This window comes from Haliotis asinina, chromosome 7 (genome assembly GCF_037392515.1).
Source record: "Haliotis asinina isolate JCU_RB_2024 chromosome 7, JCU_Hal_asi_v2, whole genome shotgun sequence".
Taxonomy (NCBI): Eukaryota; Metazoa; Mollusca; class Gastropoda; order Lepetellida; family Haliotidae; genus Haliotis; species Haliotis asinina.
The window spans coordinates 57,614,625-57,635,473 of NC_090286.1; the positions used below are offsets into that span (position 1 = coordinate 57,614,625).

The 20,849-nt window shown below is 41.9% G+C and overlaps 1 protein-coding gene across 1 annotated transcript in view; it reads right to left on the minus strand.

Annotated features, from left to right (window-relative positions):
* The window catches only part of LOC137291501 (uncharacterized), a 73,846-nt gene that overhangs the window by 3,138 nt on the left and 49,859 nt on the right, over positions 1–20,849 (minus strand). Inside the window, exons 34-39 of the mRNA XM_067822863.1 lie at positions 19,925–20,515; positions 19,158–19,331; positions 4,428–4,451; positions 2,536–2,655; positions 1,218–1,490; positions 143–448 (exon numbers count right to left, since the gene is read on the minus strand). Coding sequence (XP_067678964.1) covers positions 143–448; positions 1,218–1,490; positions 2,536–2,655; positions 4,428–4,451; positions 19,158–19,331; positions 19,925–20,515 — 1,488 coding nt within the window. The remainder of the gene's footprint in view (positions 1–142; positions 449–1,217; positions 1,491–2,535; positions 2,656–4,427; positions 4,452–19,157; positions 19,332–19,924; positions 20,516–20,849) is intronic.

Here is a 20,849-nt window from a genome sequence, read left to right on the forward strand (position 1 = left end):
ATTTAAATGACGGGACTTGCTCTTTTATGCATACTTCAAACTAAGCTTTCTAAAGTACACTGCTTTAAAGTTGCTGATTGTGGCGTCAAACATCACCGGCTAATTTTGTCCTCATTATTATTATCATATATGATGTCTGTACCGTTCTGTCTGTAAACTGTGAGGGAAGTGGCCGCTTCACTATAGCCAAGGTCATTCTCCACTGTGCACGAAAAGGTGCCCTCATCACGTCTTTCCTGTACCTTCCCCACCTCCAACACAGACATCCCATCTCTCTCCTCCAGGTAGTAGGTCTGGTCAAAGTCCTGACGGGACAGACGCTTCCCGTTCCGTTCCCAGAATACATTGGGCTTGGGCTGCCCCACCCCCTGGCAGAAGAAGCTGACGGAGTCTCCAACAACCACTGCCTTTGATACGGGTTTCCGGAGAATGACGCCCTTGAACTTAACTGTAAGAAAGACATAACACCAATGAGAAGCTGTCCTCATTTGCTGTACGTTCATGTTGGAATTTTATCCTGCGAGGAACTATTTTCAAAATTGAAACTTGTTTTACAAATATTCTATCACAACTAATTATAATATTAGGCCTGAACTGAAGTTACGCCCGCTTCAAAATCAACATCCTAACCATGAGGATGTTCCCAGTCCGAAAGCAGATCTTAGAATAAATAATAATATTTACATGTTACACATTACTCCCATGAGTGTAGCCTCATATGCAAGGAAAACTCTAATCAAATCAAATCAGCTTTGGCAAAAACCATAGGACCACAAATAATGATCACACTGCAGTGAATCCTTGCAGTGCTAAGGTAGGTAAGTGTACAGATTCAAGGGAAATGCCTCGCAGCACCATGTCACCGTAGCAACTGGATCCCCATTTTACAAAGAGGATATTGATGAGTTACAGAAAACTATATTGCTTCCAGGTGCATTTATATAGTTAATCTATCAGACCATGTTCTTCGATAGATAAACTGCTGCATACTTTTCTTCACCTTCATGTGCGCGCTATAGTTTCTGATCTCATGCTAGATCTTACTTGACTACAGTTCACCCCCCAAGACATGGTTGTTTGTTAATATATTACACCTAGTTTTACGTATAAGAACCAGCACATTGGATATTGTTTTTTCCGGGTCTGATTTCTTTCGGTTCGGACAGCTACAATAGAGCTATTCCTGTGGTCGGAAAAATCAGAGTTCTGGTTCTCACCTGTCCTGTCGATCCGGATGCGAGCATCGACACTGTCTTTCCCCTTGATGTTTTCCACCTCGCACGTGTACAATGCCGACACATATACCTCCGGTAACACAAGCTGTCCTCGACCTTTAGAAATCTCCGTTGTTTCCACATAGGTCTTGTCAACAAGCCAGCGTATCGTTGGCTTTGGCTCGCCGTCTGCTGCGCATGACAGTGTGACACTCGATCCAGGCTTCACAAAAGCATCTTTGGGAAACTCCGTAAATTCAGGCGGAAATTTCCTCACTGTCAGTTTTAAATACACATGGTTAACGCACAATATTTTATCAAACTGCACATGGAGGAAGATAAAACTGCGTGTAAAGATATGACGTCTTTGCTTATTTCATGATCAAATATTGAATGCACCCCTATTAGTATAATTGGGATAAGGAATGCCTAGGCGTTCTGCCGAGTTGCGTCCCTTGGGTACACCAGAAACTAATTATTGTGGGATTGAATACAGAATGTTTATTGGTTGGACAGTACCATGCACACATGTGTGAGTTTCACTATAGCTGTCAACGCCAAGAAACTGCATCACTTCCGGCATTTCTGATACACAGTGGTGCAACTGGAGAACGCCGTTTGCCAAACCCACTCACCCACTCAATAACGGCCTGTTCTTGTTTTAATACACCATATGTTGCCACTTGAAGCAGACCTTCATTGCAGAGAGCAAGTATAGCTTGAACCACGTCTAATACCAAAATACTATTCCCAACAATCATACAAATGAAAAATTTAAATGAGTAATTTCCCTAGGAGTCTCGGAAAAGATAGCGTAATCACATTCTTCAGCAATTTCCCCGAACCAAGGTCAAAACATTAATCTCCTCAGTCTGATGACTGCTAAACCCGATTACAATGCGCAATGCGGGATCATTATTTCAAGATTTGACATTAAGAAGACGACAGCCCAGGCATCAATACTCAGTGAATGTTGCTTCGCCCAAAAGTTAACTCTACATCACGTAACATTAAAAAAATAAATTGGGAACCTGAAAAACTAGTGGTTGATAATCTGAGCATCAGTCGTCAGACGATATATGTCATCGCAAATAACACGAGTAAATTAGTTTCGTTTTGCGTCGCTTTTAGCAATATTCCTGCAATATCATGTGCGCTTCATACAATGGACCCAATTAGGGAATCGAAACTCGGTTCTTCGGAGTGACAACTGAAAGCTTTAACCACTAGGCTGCCGCGCTTCATCTCATTAACACATAACAGTGATGCATGGCAAAGCAGAGAAGAACGAGTACCCGAGGTTGGTTTCGATCTGACTCACATTTGACGTACAGCTGAGCATCAAAGTTGTAAATGGTGCCGAATCTGTTCTCGGCCGAGCAGACATATTTGCCCATATCACTCACAGTAGCGTTTAGGATCCACAGCCGGCTTTCCCGTCCTGCAAACAAACACAGTAACATTTGTACCACACAAGGAAGAATATTTCATGATGGCATGTGTCTCAACGTGCAATACCGATATTGACAGAATAGATCTATGTAGGTCCAAAATGCATGACGTCGTGTGTTGTATTATATAAAGGCACAAAATTCTTGATTAAAATTCAGTAGTGTGCACATTTGTACGGAACTACGTGTTACTAGTTATGTTATCGTAACAGTCACTACATGTTACTATTGATGTTATCGTAACAGTCACTATGTGTTACTATTGATGTTATCGTAACAGTCACTATGTGTTACTATTGATGTTATCGTAACAGTCACTATGTGTTACTATTGATGTTATCGTAACAGTCACTATGTGTTACTACTGATGTTAACGATGATGCTATCTACGTGGTATGTGAGAAGTGCGGTGTTTAATAATTCAGACACTGTCCAGTTTCAAGAATAACTGTTACAGTTTAGAATGTGATCGGCTTCTTGTGTCCACTCGTTAAGGGCGCCGCGATTTGCTGTCCCATAGGTCCACAGCACCACACCGACTGAACAGGTAAACATTTCCAGACTCTCTCCCACAGCAAGCTGGCACGCCCTGTTATGCTGGAATGATGTTAAAGGCGGCGTTGAACACAACTCACTCATTCACTCACTAATTCACGCACCCATTCATTCCCTCATACACGTACTCACACTCTCATTCACCCATTCACTTGCTCATTGAAACACTGTCACGCACTCAGCCCCTCAGACAATAACTCAGTCACTCATTCACTCACTGACTCACTTACACTCACATTCACTTATTCACTCACCTATTCACACACTAATTCATTCACACACACATTCACACTCATTCACTCTCGCCTTCATATTCTCATTCACTCACTAACTCATTCATTCACTCATACACGCACTGACACTCTCATTCACTCTCGCCTTCATATTCTCATTCACTCACTAACTCATTCATTCACTCATGCACGCACTCACACTCTCATTCACTCTCTCATTCATATACTCATTCACTCACTCACGCATTCACACTTTCATTCACACACTTGTGGTCGTGAACAGCTCTTCAACATCACTATCTACAGGCGTTACAACACAGACGTCTACAACAACACACACAAGCTATCTGTCAATAATTAACCATCAACAGCAATATCGGCCACGCCAACAATATGACGGGAAGTAACAATGACAATACTCACATCTTATAGCATGCATAAAGATATAACGTGCAGACATTTAGACAGGTGTTTAAAAATGTCAGTTGTCACGTAATTCATGGGTACATTGGTGTACGACATTGCGCACATGTTATCTTATTTGACATGTGATTCACGTATGTAATCTATTGAAGGCGTGTTACACGTGTAAGTAAACGAAAGCATGATGTGCGTGTAAGCATTCCTGGGATGTGTTCCACGTGTAACAATAACCAAATATTTCAGAAGGTGTGTGTTATATTTATTGTTTTAAGCCACAGTCAGCAATCAAAATAAAGTAATGATTTGGTGAATGTAAAAATAAATGTATAACATGATTCAGGTGAGAACGAATCTTATTTATGAAGAACATATAACCGTGAGAGACACGTGAAAGTGCTTGCGTGTTTTCATGCGCTGTGACAGTTTGGTTAAGGTGAGGTTTCATTAAGCAAGAGGATCCATTACACAACTACAGCGATAGGGCAGATAATGAGAGCGAAGTCACGAAGTAGGTCAATGTGACATTGAATTGTCAGGAGACCCATACTCACCACCTCGCCTGCCATTCACTGTAACTGCAAGTCGAATCGGCGCAGGTATTACTAAATGCATAAATATTAATCGTCATATAGTGTCACGCTGTAATTAGACACACCAAACAGAATTTCTATTTGGGATGCAGACATATTAACATCTCTCTGGTCCGCTGGTGCCCTGTCCTGGAAAGTGATATTTGGGAGTGCTCCACAATTGCTGCAACTTAATTAGGTGGTTGTGCGCATGCCGGAATTAAATGACATACATTTTTCGTCCTCTTTTCACGCAACACTGATTATCAATCAAATATTTTCAGGCGTAAATGGTCACGCAAACCGTTTGAAAATCCCAGTCTCATTATTGTAAAAACTGTTTACTGCGTCCGGTTGCCAAGACATATTTAATGCTTTATTGGATGCCAAGTCGAAAGATGTTGGCATCCCTATAATTGACAACCATACCGTAGGACAGAGTCTGATGCCAAACCTTTTATTTAATGAACAAAGTCAACCAGTGAGATGATTCATGCTATTGGGTGTGCTTCTCATGACCATTCTCTCCTGCATTGTACGCGGATGGGTGGAGAAAAATGAGATAAAAAACGCCGCCAATGAAATGTGTTTACTGTTACAAAGAACGGGTGATACTTTTCCAGGCGGGCAATGGGTATTGTAGGACAAACTAGAGATTAAGGACACAAAACGTGCACACGGCATAACTTATACAGCTTGGCTATAGTCATCAGACAATGGATGATCGTGACGGCAGCAATACTGGCGTGGACATTTCGGATCGGGTCATTGTATTTAGATAACGGTTACTTCAAACATTAAGCAGTACTGATACAGAAGGAGACTCCGTTAACCCAGATATCAATCCGCTATTTTCTGTAAATGTATCTTTGAATAATCGTATGTGACCGGCACCATCAAATACCACTACAACATGGAGTCACCGAAGACTGCTTGCAGATTACACGGAGTAACAGGCTTTGATGTTTATGGGATGTATTGCCAGTGAATATGGACGACATGACACAGCATCGTGTTCCCTGTCAACCATTGATTGCTTGATTTATGCGCATAAGTTACTGTCACTTTGACAATCCAAAACCAATTGAGATTCTCTGTCTACTTCAATGCTGTGTTCAAGCAAAACACGACAGCGCATCTTATGACAAGTCATACAAATGGAATATTATTAAAAGTTCAAAAAGGAAAATCAATAACTGTGTGAACATGTTAGCTTGAAGCAGTCAGATGTGATTTAAGTAATCTAAATAATACATGTTATGTTCTGTATGTTTTATGGTCTTGTTTGTTTGAACATGGTGACACACTGACTGGTCATCTTTAGACAATGGCTTCTGTGGAATGGATTGTTAATTGAAAAGTATTGCATGTATGCATAATCAGCACTAGAACACGTTACGGAATTTCACGGCATGTATCGATTTTATCCGTGGCATTTTGTACGTATTATCGCTGTCTATGTGAGTGATAATGATTATCTCTTTGTTGTGTGTTTGTTTCATATCGGACGTAACCAGCGTGTGATTATCTTGTTCAGTTCGCATTTAGAAATGACTGATGAGAACACAAAAGTTTTCATGGACGATATATTATTCTACAATACAAGTGGACTTGAACTTATAACAACCATGAGCTTTAGTCCGTTGGTCATCTGTAACACCGATCTACCGCTCATCTGTGTGGTAACACCGGACTATCGATCATCCGTGTGGTAACACCGGACTATCGATCATCCGTGTGGTAACACCGGACTATCGATCATCCGTGTGGTAACAACGATCTACCACTCATCTGTGTGGTAACACCGGACTATCGATCATCCGTGTGGTAACACCGGACTATCGATCATCCGTGTGGTAACACCGCACTATCGATCATCCGTGTGGTAACAACGATCTACCACTCATCTGTGTGGTAACACCGGACTATCGATCATCCGTGTGGTAACACCGGACTATCGATCATCCGTGTGGTAACAACGATCTACCACTCATCCGTGTGGTAACAACGATCTACCACTCATCCGTGCGGTAACACCGGACTATTGATCATCCGTGTGGTAACACCGCACTATCGATCATCCGTGTGGTAACAACGATCTACCACTCATCTGTGTGGTAACACCGGACTATCGATCATCCGTGTGGTGACACCGGACTATCGATCATCCGTGTGGTAACAACGATCTATCACTCATCTGTGTGGTAACAATGATCTACCACTCATCCGTGTGGTAACACCGGACTATTGATCATCCGTGTGGTAACACCTCACTATCGATCATCCGTGTGGTAACAACGATCTACCACTCATCTGTGTGGTAACACCGGACTATCGATCATCCGTGTGGTAACACCGGACTATCGATCATCCGTGTGGTAACACCTGACTATCGATCATCCGTGTGGTAGCACCGCACTATCGATCATCCGTGTGGTAACAACGATCTACCGCTCATCCGTGTGGTAACACCGGACTATCGATCATCTGTGTGGTAACACCGGGCTATCGTAACACCGGACTATCGATCATCCGTGTGGTAACACCGATCTACCGTACATCTGTGTGGTAACACCGGACTATCGATCATTCGTGTGGTAACACCGCACTATCGATCACCCGTGTGGAAACAACGATCTACCACTCATCTGTGTGGTAACACCGGACTATCGATCATTCGTGTGGTAACACCGGACTATCGATCATTCGTGTGGTAACACCGATATACCGCACATCTGTGTGGTAACACCGGGCTATCGATCATCTGTGTGATAACACCAATCTACCGCTCATCCGTGTGGTGACGCCGGTCTACCACACATCAGTGTGTAACACTGGTCTGTTGCTCATCTGTGACGTAACACCGATGTAACACTATACTAACCGCTCATCTGTGTGGTGACACCGGTCTGCCGCTCATCTGTGTGGTAACACTGATGTAACGCTATACTGTGTGGTAACACCGATCTACCTTTATACTTTGCGGGATCATGAAACTACCGTTAGACTGAAGAAACATCGATATCTTGGGGTGTGTGGTGGGGAGGACAGGGCATGGTGGGCGAGCTGGCTAAATGCGCCAGGCTAGTGATCCAGCGAACTTGAGGTGGCCGGCTCATTTGTGACCGGATGTTAAAACCTTGGAGTCAACTTGGTGTGCAGACTGTTTCAGTTTTGGCACAACCCCTTGTGTACAGTACACAACACTGTGCACTCAAAAGAACCCACGAATCCGCATGAACACATGCAAACATCTAGTTGCGGGTATCAGCAACGTGCAATAAACATGGACTAGTATTATGACTATGTGTCCCAGTCCACCCAGCTGTGAATGGGTACCTCGTAAGGATGGGAAAGCCACATTAACTGGTGCACCTACTGGCTGCAAGAGCTGCATGATCCATAGGGGTTTGAGACTGACATTTGTGCCATTTGAGACTAACATGCAATGATCGAGGGGGAAACAAAGCTCCTTTGAAAGGGTGACCTTGATTTTTGCGCTATTTAAATATGAATAAATATACACCTGGAAATTAATCAAGCAACACCCCAATTTTTTCTATTGGAGCAACTTTGAAGTGTTCTGACAATCAAAATATGCCGGGTTGATATAGTTTGACACTTTTTTATTCAACAGACGATCTCTGACAAACAACTTAAAGGGAAAAAGTATCAAGACTTTGCTTTATTGCAACGAAATCCAAATTCTTAAAACTGTCTTAAATTCATGAAAAAATGGACACAATTTACTATTCATCCACAGACGTTGTTGTCAGGTGTATTAACACAAATGTCACATGGAAAGAAAGAACAGTCATCTGAGAGTCTGCACACCGACTTTCATCAATATCTAGTGTGTCCTCCCTGCGCACGCACCACCGATTCCAGACGCCTCCTCATTCCTTGGATGAGTCTCCGGATCTGATTCTGGGGGATCCTGTTCCACTCCTCATGCAGGGCAGCCGTCAATTCGTTGAGATTATGGACTGGTGGGTCTCTCTGCCTCACACGACGGCCAATAAAGTCCCACAAATGTTCAATGGGGTTGAGGTCAGGGCTCATGGCAGGCCATGGAATTCTGTCAATTGCATTTTGCCGCAAAAAATCATTTACAGCATGCGCCCTGTGAGGTCTAGCATTGTCGTCCATAAATATGGGTCTCGTTGCCAGAGGATGGTTCTCAAAATGAGGTACCACAGCCCTGTCAAGAACCTCCTGTTGGTAACGAACACCGTTAAGGTTGCCACGGATGGTAATGATATCCAACTTGCAGTTCATGGAAATGCACCCCCATACCATAACGGAACCTCCCCCAAAGGCCACAGTCTCCTGGATGTTCCGTGGAGCCATTGCTGTGTTCCTCTGCCTCCAGACCCGAGTACGACCGTCCACCATGTGCAGCAAGAACCGGCTCTCATCTGAGAAATGGACCTTCCTCCAAGAGGCAATGTTCCAGTGCAAACGGTCATTACACCAGGCCAGTCGGGCTGCCTTATGGGCTGGAGACAGTCTGGGTCGCTTGATTGGCCTCCTTGCCCGGTATCCTGCAGCTTTCAGACGATTCCGAACAGTCCTGTTCGAGATGGGTCTCCCTGGAAGCCACTCCTGTCTCAACCGAGAGCTCGAGTCGAAGGACCTGCGCCGTACAAGTCTCAGTAAAGCTCTGTCCTCCCGGACTGTGGTCTTCCTGGGTCTTCCTGGTCTAGGCAGGTCTTTAACTTCATTAGTGGCCCGGTATTTTTTCAAAAGTTTTGAAATTATGGAATGATGTCGTCCGATTTGAGTCCCGATTTGTCTTAGAGACATACCAGCATTCCTCATGCCGATTATTTGCCAACGAGTGGCCTCTGATAATTTCCTACGTGCCATGACATTGAAATGAATGAAAAACCGAATGCAATCGACAACCTGCGCTTGTAAACACCCCAGGGAAAAAGTGCATTTTTCGAAAGTTGAGGTTAAAGCAATGCACGTGCGCTGTGCAAGCTTCACGCGCGTCATATCAACCCATGAAAAGCTCATGCTGTATGTCAATACATCAAAATTGAATAATCAATCATCAAAATTACTTCGTTAAACTTTGTTACGTTTTTATGTGTCTTTGAATTTGGTGTTGCTTAATTAATTTCCATATGTATAGATAAATAAAATAAATCTTAGCGGCGTTATAACATCGATCTACTGCTCATCTATACATAGTATATTAATCTAATCTGTACATAGTATGTTAGTGGTGCTATGACACTGTAACACCGATATACCCCTAATCTGTACATAGTATGTTAGTGATGCTATGACACTGTAACACCGATCTACCCCTAATCTGTACATAGTATGTTAGCGGTGCTATGACACTGTAACACCGATCTACCCCTAATCTGTACATAGTATGTTAGTGATGCTATGACACTGTAACACCGATATACCCCTAATCTGTACATAGTATGTTAGTGATCCTATGACACTGTAACACCGATCTACCCCTAATCTGTACGTAGTATGTTAGTGATGCTATGACACTGTAACACCGATCTACCCCTAATCTGTACATAGTATGTTAGTGATGCTATGACACTGTAACACCGATCTACCCCTAATCTGTACATAGTATGTTAGTGATGCTATGACACTGTAACACCGATCTACCCCTAATCTGTACATAGTATGTTAGTGCTGCTATGACACTGTAACACCGATCTACCCCTAATCTGTACATAGTATGTTAGCGGTGCTATGACACTGTAACACCGATCTACCCCTAATCTGTACATAGTATGTTAGTGGTGCTATGACACTGTAACACCGATCTACCCCTAATCTGTACATAGTATGTTAGTGGTGCTATGACACTGTAACATCGATCTACCCCTAATCTGTACATAGTATGTTAGTGGTGCTATGACACTGTAACACCGATCTACCCCTAAACTGTACATAGTATGTTAGTGGTGCTATGACACTGTAACACCGATCCACCCCTAATCTGTACATAGTATGTTAGTGGTGCTATGACACTGTAACACCGATATACCCCTAATCTGTACATAGAATGTTAGTGGTGCCACAGAACTGCAACACCGATCTACACCTAATCTGTACATAGTATGTTAGTGGTGCTATGACACTGTAACACCGATCTACCCCTAATCTGTACATAGTATGTTAGTGGTGCTATGACACTGTAACACCGATCTACCCCTAAACTGTACATTGTATGTTAGTGGTGCTATGACACTGTAACACCGATCTACCCCTAATCTGTACATAGTATGTTAGTGGTGCTATGACACTGTAACACCGATCTACCCCTAATCTGTACATAGTATGTTAGTGGTGCTATGACACTGTAACACCGATCTACCCCTAATCTGTACATAGTATGTTAGTGGTGCCATGACACTGTAACACCGATCTACCCCTAATCTGTACATAGTATGTTAGTGGTGCTATGACACTGTAACACCGATCTACCCCTAATCTGTACATAGTATGTTAGTGGTGCTATGACACTGTAACATCGATCTACCCCTAATCTGTACATAGTATGTTAGTGGTGCTATGACACTGTAACACCGATTTACCCATAATCTGTACATAGTATGTTAGTGGTGCTATGACACTGTAACACCGATCTACCTCTAATCTGTACATAGTATGTTAGTGGTGCTATGACACTGTAACATCGATCTACCCCTAAACTGTACATTGTATGTTAGTGGTGCTATGACACTGTAACACCGAACTACCCCTAATCTGTACATAGTATGTCAGTGGTGCTATGACACTGTAACACCGATCTACCCCTAATCTGTACATAGTATGTTAGTGGTGCCACAGAAATGTAGCACCGATCTACCCCTAATCTGTACATAGTATGTTAGTGGTGCTATGACACTGTAACACCGATCTACCCCTAATCTGTACATAGTATGTTAGTGGTGCTATGACGCTGTAACACCGATCTACCCCTAATCTGTACATAGTATGTTAGTGGTGCTATGACACTGTAACACCGATCTACCCCTAATCTGCACATAGTATGTTAGTGGTGCTATGACACTGTAACACCGATATACCCCTAATCTGTACATTGTATGTTAGTGGTGCTATGACACTGTAACACCGATCTACACCTAATCTGTACATAGTATGTTAGTGGTGCTATGACACTGTAACACCGATATACCCCTAATCTGTACATAGTATGTTAGTGGTGCCATGACACTGTAACACCGATCTACCCCTAATCTGTACATAGTATGTTAGTGGTGCCACAGAACTGTAACACCGATCTACCCCTAATCTGTACATAGTATGTGCAGATCTGTACATTGTATGTTAGTGGTGCTATGACACTGTAACACCGATCTACACCTAATCTGTACATAGTATGTTAGTGGTGCCACAGAACTGTAACACCGATCTACCCCTAATCTGTATATAGTATGTGCAGATCTGTACATAGTATGTTAGTGGTGCTATGACACTGTAACACCGATATACCCCTAGTCTGTACATTGTATGTTAGTGGTGCTATGACACTGTAACACCGAACTACCCCTAATCTGTACATAGTATGTTAGTGGTGCTATGACACTGTAACACCGATCTACCCCTAATCTGTACATAGTATGTTAGTGGTGCCACAGAAATGTAGCACCGATCTACCCCTAATCTATACATAGTATGTTAGTGGTGCCATGAAACTGTAACACCGATCCACCCCTAATCTGCACATAGTATGTTAGTGGTGCTATGACACTGTAACACCGATCTACCCCTAATCTGCACATAGTATGTTAGTGGTGCTATGACGCTGTAACACCGATCTACCCCTAATCTGTACATAGTATGTTAGTGGTGCTATGACACTGTAACACCGATCTACCCCTAATCTGTACATAGTATGTTAGTGGTGCTATGACACTGTAACACCGATATACCCCTAATCTGTACATTGTATGTCAGCGGTGCTATGACACTGTAACACCGATCTACACCTAATCTGTACATAGTATGTTAGTGGTGCTATGACACTGTAACACCGATATACCCCTAATCTGTACATAGAATGTTAGTGGTGCCACAGAACTGTAACACCGATCTACCCCTAATCTGTACATAGTATGTTAGTGGTGCCACAGAACTGTAACACCGATCTACCCCTAATCTGTACATAGTATGTGCAGATCTGTACATTGTATGTTAGTGGTGCTATGAGACTGTAACACCGATATACCCCTAATCTGTACATAGTATGTTAGTGGTGTTATGACACTGTAACACCGATCTACACCTAATCTGTACATAGTATGTTAGTGGTGCTATGACACTGTAACACCGATCTACCCCTAATCTGTACATAGTATGTTAGTGGTGCCATGACACCGTAACACCGATCTACCCCTAATCTGTACATAGTATGTTAGTGGTGCCACAGAACTGTAAAACCGATCTACCCCTAGTCTGTACATAGTATGTGCAGATCTGTACATTGTATGTTAGTGGTGCTATGAGACTGTAACACCGATCTACCCCTAATCTGTACATAGTATGTTAGTGGTGCTATGACACTGTAACACCGATCTAAACCTAATCTGTACATAGTATGTTAGTGGTGCTATGACACTGTAACACCGACATACCCCTAATCTGTACATAGTATGTTAGTGGTGCTATGACACTGTAACACCGATCCACCCCCAATCTGTACATAGTATGTTAGTGGTGCTATGACACTGTAACACCGATCTACCCCTAATCTGCACATAGTATGTTAGTGGTGCTATGACGCTGTAACACCGATCTACCCCTAATCTGCACATAGTATGTTAGTGGTGCTATGACGCTGTAACACCGATCTACCCCTAATCTGTACATAGAATGTTAGTGGTGCTATGACACTGTAACACCGATCTAAACCTAATCTGTACATAGTATGTCAGTGGTGCTATGACATTGTAACACCGATCTACCCCTAATCTGTACATTGTATGTTAGCGGTGCTATGACACTGTAACACCGATCTACCCGTAATCTGTACATAGTATGTTAGTGGTGCTATGACACTGTAACACCGATCTACCCCTAATCTGTACATAGTATGTTAGTGGTGCCATGACACTGTAACACCGATCTACCCCTAATCTGTACATAGTATGTTAGTGGTGCCACAGAACTGTAACACCGATCTACCCCTAATCTGTACATAGTATGTGCACATCTGTACATTGTATGTTAGTGGTGCTGTGAGACTGTAACACCGATCTACCCCTAATCTGTACATAGTATGTTAGTGGTGCTATGACACTGTAACACCGATCTACCCCTAATCTGTACATAGTGGTATGCTAGTGGTGCTATGACACTGTAACACCGATCTACCCCTAATCTGTACATAGTATGTTAGTGGTGCTATGACACTGTAACACCGATCTACCCCTAATCTGTTCATAGTATGTTAGTGGTGCTATGACACTGTAACACCGATCTACCCCTAATCTGTACATAGTATGTACTATGACACTGTAACACCGATATACCCCTAATCTGTACATAGTATGTTAGTGGTGCTATGACACTGTAACACCGAACTACCCCTAATCTGTACATAGTATGTTAGTGGTGCTATGACACTGTAACACCGATCTACCCCTAATCTGTACATAGTATGTGCTATGACACTGTAACACCGATCTACCCCTAATCTGTACATAGTATGTCAGTGGTGCTATGACACCTGTCTACCCCTCATGTATATATCATATTTGCAGTGCTATAATAGCACGTAGAGGTATCCAGAACGTGACTGAAATATCTGTATATTGACGACAACCTTATGCTCTTGCCTAACTAATAAAAACTGGCCAGATAGAAATAGAACGGTGCGAGGTGATAACGCTATTAAAACGAAGACGTCATATGTGACTGAATCGTGCATCCTTCAACTGAAACCATAGGCTGGATGCACTAATTTAATTGAACAATAATGTCTAACTGCCGTCGGTTTATCTTTCCAGATGGAAATAGTACTACTGATTGCTGAAATATGAACTTCCTATGATACATGTTCAGATATAATCAGATATTATTGAGGGATATCTCCTTTAGTTTACTTACCTTGTTATTAAGCCGGGGAAATGAAAAATATCTGTATTTTTACTTGGATATACAATATTTGTTCATAAAAGGTTTTGATCTAATGAAATTCGACTAGTTTCTGCAGTCGAACAACAACCTAAAGACAGTGAGCACACTACATAGTCAGTATCGGGTAACAGTAGCCATATTTCAGAGTCATAAATTATACATTTCAAAATTACTTTTCTTTGTTCGTTTGGCTCTTTTTGACTGCAACAATCTTAAATCTCTATTTAGTCCAGAATGAAGAGGCCTGTAGAACATAATAAGTCAAAGTATGATAACAATTATGGCATACAGTCACAAAGTGTGCAAACGGTGTTTTTTCTGTTCAAGAGCATGGTGGATATACATAACAAGTTTGCGAATATAAGTTGCATTACTGGAGCTCATTAACAAATATAATCTAAACATGGTTGGCTATGAATGGTAATATTGTGATAAACATTTTGTCCTTAAATCAGTGGAGTAAGGACATATCAGTAAAACGAGGAACTCATCTTCAGCTACATTTAATGTACAAACTTTGCACAATATGTCTTCTCTTAGAATATTAGAATGTGTGCCCTTGTCCATCATAGGATCTCGTGAACAACATCTAAATCTAGATAATGAAGCGAGGAATTATCTGGGTTCAATATCGTGGGGGTATTGCTCCATAGTTTAAACGGATATAAAAGTATGAAAAAAGGTGGTTTGGGGCGACTGCATTAAAGATGAATTCTAGGTCTGACTGTACACATCTTTTAATCTTTGCGATAAAGAATTATGAAACGACTTTGGGCAGGTAATCTTCTGTGACAGAAATACATCATCAAAACCACAATGATTTGTTAAATTTCTAACATTCATTACCTTTACCAAACACATCATAACATGTCTTGGGAAATCTTGATACTGGCATATTCAAGAGTTTTACCCAGTATTTGAGAGCTTTCATCTGTGATTCTACATAAAGGGGTATTTAAATTAACTCCTTTGACCTTTTCACAAGCAACCTGTAAACTAAAAATCGCCAAACAGTGTCAAATTCCTCCGTTACGTCAACTAGTAACGCCGGGGGTATGGCACAAGGCCAGGAATTTCAACGATTCCTGTGATTGATACCAGGGACAGGGTACCTGGTAGCAGATACCCGGATTCGTTTCGGGTAAGCATACAGCTATAGGGTTGACAGAGTGACCAACATTACACACAGTCAACCAATACACAGTGCTTGTCCAGCCGATCCACATTTAGCTTTATTTACGTTATCCCTGAATAAGACCTCAGGATTTTCTTCTTATGTTATCATTGTCTTCGAATTATGTAAACTGGTTAACCTGACGGATCGTAGCTGTTTTAGCAGGCCACATCTGGTATGCCAAGGTCTTATTTCAGAGTTCCGTGATTTTTTCAAGAATAGATGATTGAGTTTCCATTATCTTGATAAATTCGGACGCTTGGAATTTGCGAAACGCATTTTATATTTTAACGGTCACTTCCTATCATCTAAGAAAACGACTGTCACTCGAAACCTTATCCTATGATTTATGACATTGTAAACACAATGTCGGCTACGACGACAGCTGATTGAACAATGTAAAATCTACAATAATAACATTTTCAGATAATTGTATCTGCTATATCCACTTACAAACTAATATGTTTAGTTTAATGTAACATTCGCCGATGTTCATATGAAGGCACTGCGATGACACTTTGAAATAGGAAACAACTACAGGTACGTAACAATCATTGAATCATTTGATGAGTGTATTACGACTCGCAGATATTTCTGAATTTTGTTTCCCGACATTTTCAGTCGATCTGCCCACGTCATTGATAAAGTGACCCGCGAAGGTCCCTGGGTAGAATAGGCCTTCAGCAACCCATGCTTGCCATAAAAGGCGACTGTGCTTGTCGGAAGATAAGACTAACGGGATCGGGTGGTCAGGTTCGCTGACTTGGTTGACACGTGTCATCGGTTCCCCATTGCGCGGATCGATGCTCATGTTGTTGATCACTGGATTGTCTGGTCCAGACTCGAGTATTTACAGACCACCGCCATACAGCTGGAATATTGCTGAGTGCGGCGTAAACCTAAACTCACTCACTCATTCATAAAGGTATCACGTGACATAACTCGCCTTCGAACACGCCTTGGTGCTTGCCTGTGGGGGATGGCTCACCCAAAAAACTACCGTAACATATGCTTGCTGGTTAAGTTATTAGAAGTGTATCAGGAGTTATTGGACCAACCTTTAGAACATGGGAGTACCTGCTGGTCCGCGCTCAATAAATGTAAATAAAGGCCCAGTTCTTTTATTATGATTATAAACCTAGTTGACGTCATTCAAATATTCAGACAGGGCTTATTTCCTTTCAGCAAACATCCGAACACAGTGAAAGCGGCGAGTGACTTTGAATATTTAGAATGAGGTTTTACTTTCATGTAAAACATTGTCTGCTGTTTTACTTCTGTCTTGTGAGAAGAAAGGTTTCCGTTTGAATCTTTTGTACGACCTAGGCCTGCTTTGAGGTTTTCATTTAATCATTTCAATTAATTCGCTCTTGTTACTGCGCTGGTTATTTTCAGTTCCATCACGTGAATCGAACCTGCAACCACACGCGGTTTGTGACGCCACTCGCCGCTTGGGGCACGTGCAATACACTCAGTGTCATTGATGCACATTCTACAATACTAGCATGTACAGTTTATGGTAGATTCATAGGGATCATACATACATAACTTTTTACGTATGTGACGATTCGTGGTGATGTGAGTCGCCCAAAGTGCCATATCGCCGATGCACATGCTGTGATATTAATTACATACATCCAATCTGTAATAGGGGTATTGGAATCAAATATGCGCAAAATATTTATTGGTTTGTGTCAATGTGAATAAATAACTGGTTGGTTCTCGTGCAAAACATATATTGTCGTTGCTGCAAGTTCTGTTATGTGAGAGAACGCTTGACCTTTCAATTATGGGTACAGGTAAACATTCGTGTGTTTCAGTTTATGGCAGATGTCAATAAAAGGCACTCGAATTCGGCCTTTGTGAGAACACTAACATCTCATTCATTCTCGTTTGTAAACCTCACAGTTGTTGTGTTCTGACACTATTACACTATTACTGACTGGCGCAAGCTTTAGTTATCCAAAGGCTAATGTCTACATTATCATTAAATGATGCATGTTGAGCTACGTCTTCATTTTCCCTAAATGATGCATGTTGAGCTACGTCTTCATTTTCCCTAAATGATGCATGTTGAGCTACGTCTTCATTTTCCCTAAAAGATGCATGTTGAGCTACGTCTTCATTATCCCTGAATGATGCAATTTGAGTTAGGTCTACGTGTATCTTATTATTAAAAGATGCACCTTAGATTACGTCCACATTAACACTGAATGATGCATTTTGGTTATCTGACGTCTAACATCTACAATATCATTGAATGATACTTAATCAGCTATCGCACAACTTTCGACTAAATTATCAGTGAATATTGCATGATGTGTTATCTGACTGCCCACGTCTACGTTATCACGGAATGATGCACGGGGAGTTATCTGACTGCCCATGTCTATGTTATCACGGAATGATGCATGTTGAGTTATCTGACTGCCCATGTCTATGTTATCACGGAATGATGCACGGGGAGTTATCTGACTGCCCATGTCTATGTTATCACGGAATGATGCATGTTGAGTTATCTGACTGCTCACATCTACGTTATCACGGAATGATGCATGTTGAGTTATCTGACTGCCCACATCTACGTTATCACGGAATGATGCATGTTGTGTTATCTGACTGCCCACATCTACGTTATCACGGAATGATGCATGTTGTGTTATCTGACTGCCCACATCTACGTTATCACGGAATGATGCATGTTGTGTTATCTGACTGCTCACATCTACGTTATCACGGAATGATGCATGTTGAGTTATCTGACTGCCCATGTCTATGTTATCACGGAATGATGCATGTTGTGTTATCTGACTGCTCACATCTACGTTATCACGGAATGATGCATGTTGTGTTATCTGACTGCTCACATCTACGTTATCACGGAATGATGCATGTTGTGTTATCTGACTGCTCACATCTACGTTATCACGGAATGATGCATGTTGAGTTATCTGACTGCTCACATCTACGTTATCACGGAATGATGCATGTTGTGTTATCTGACTGCTCACATCTACGTTATCACGGAATGATGCATGTTGTGTTATCTGACTGCTCACATCTACGTTATCACGGAATGATGCATGTTGAGTTATCTGACTGCCCATGTCTATGTTATCACGGAATGATGCATGTTGAGTTATCTGACTGCCCATGTCTATGTTATCACGGAATGATGCATGTTGAGTTATCTGACTGCTCATGTTTACGCTCTCACTGAATAATACAGGTCGAGTTGGACGGCTTTCGTCTACGTTATCACTGATTAATCCATGTTGAGTTATCTATGGTCCCTCTACGTTATCACTGAATAACAGTGCATTGCGAGTTCACAGATGACTGTGGTTGACAACAGACCGTCAAGCAGCAATGTCCTACTTGAGCCTTACCGATCTGGGTGATGACAAACTTGTTGTTCTCCAGGAGAGGGATGTTGTTCTTGTGCCACTTGATGATGGGGATTGGATTTCCCGACGCTTCGCAGATGAAAGAGGTATTGGAGCCAGTCTCTACGGACGTCAGAGTAGGGTTACGGGTGAAGGATGGGTACCCGGATGGAATTTCTGTAAACGCGTACCAGGTTTCCGTTTACTGATATGAACATGCGTTGCAAAATACATTGTCTTCAACATATTTCACTAAAGGACAGCTTGTAATGTCTTTACTCATACTGTTATTCCATCACCAAGATCGATGATCATGATGTCAAACTGTGGGATCTCTGATCTAGATTTACCTACTTGCAGACCGTCATCATACAGATGGAATCTGGACAACAACAACAAGAAGAAGCACAACAACAACAACAAACTGGTTAGTATTCACTTTCGAAGTATGACTCACTTTTGAGGAAATGCTGACAGCTTTTGTGTGAAGTATCTACCATCATTAGAAATATTCTCTATCATAAATTTCCATGAGTTAGAATCTCGTGCATCTGTAAATGTTTAGGAAAGTGGTCGTGAGCAAAGATCAGAACAGTAAAATAAAATATGTCGTGCACATAACAGTAAAGTGACCTGAAAGGCTTCTTGTTTCCTAAAGAAATATGAACACACACATATATGCGTGCCATGCATTAAAACATATGTCAAGATAACACACGTTTTCAGAAGACACATCTGTGTGACATAAACACAGTTCCACAGCTACTCACCTGCCTGGTCGTATACCTCCAGTTTTGCACGTTTTGTGTACAAAGTATTGTTTACGTTTAGTATACAGTCATATGTGCCGGTGTCACGTGGACGAGCCGATTTGATCCTTAATATTGACGTCCCGTTATCAATTTTATATTGAAATCTTGATAACCGCCTGGTAATCCGTTTTGGACCCTTTTTCCAGTATACATCATAACCTGGCTCTCCAACGATTTTGCAAGAGAAAGTTACAGCCAGCTTGGCAGCAATCTTTGTGTCACGTGGTCCCACCAGGATCCGCGGATAGTCCATGTCGGGAAGGAAGGCAACATCTGAACGTCTTCCGATTCCCTCGTCAGCGAAAGCAGCAACCTGTACGAAATAGTACTGCTCTGGACGCAAACTACGAATGATGTCTACTCGGTTCCGAGTTCCCACTGAATCAAGGAACCTTTGCCCTGGGACCGGCTGGAACTTGTAGTCGATGGGAGTATAGTACACGCGGTAACCTTGGACGTCGTATTCCGTCCTGCCCCTCTGAACCCAGCGAACCTTGGAGGAATACGGCCCGGTTCTGTTGATATGTGTGATGTCCACGACGCCAAGATCTGAAATTGACCGATTCTACATTTTCTGCTCGTTGTAAAATGTCTGTTTCTGTTCAATAATATTTGATGCATTAGTAGTCTGTTCACTAATGTTGCAATCATAGTACATATATAGTGGACAAATCAAATTAGGGATATTGCTATTTTTAGGATAGATATTTAATCTGTGTGTCAAGGAACAAATAGATCACTATTTACAATTTCAAATTTTACACATATCCCTGACTATGTGTGTCCAATAAGACGAGTATATCGTCTGACACGACATTTCTAGGCTACTTCTTGCCCCTTCTTCATTTGATAGAGACACGAGTACAAGACATTTAATATACCA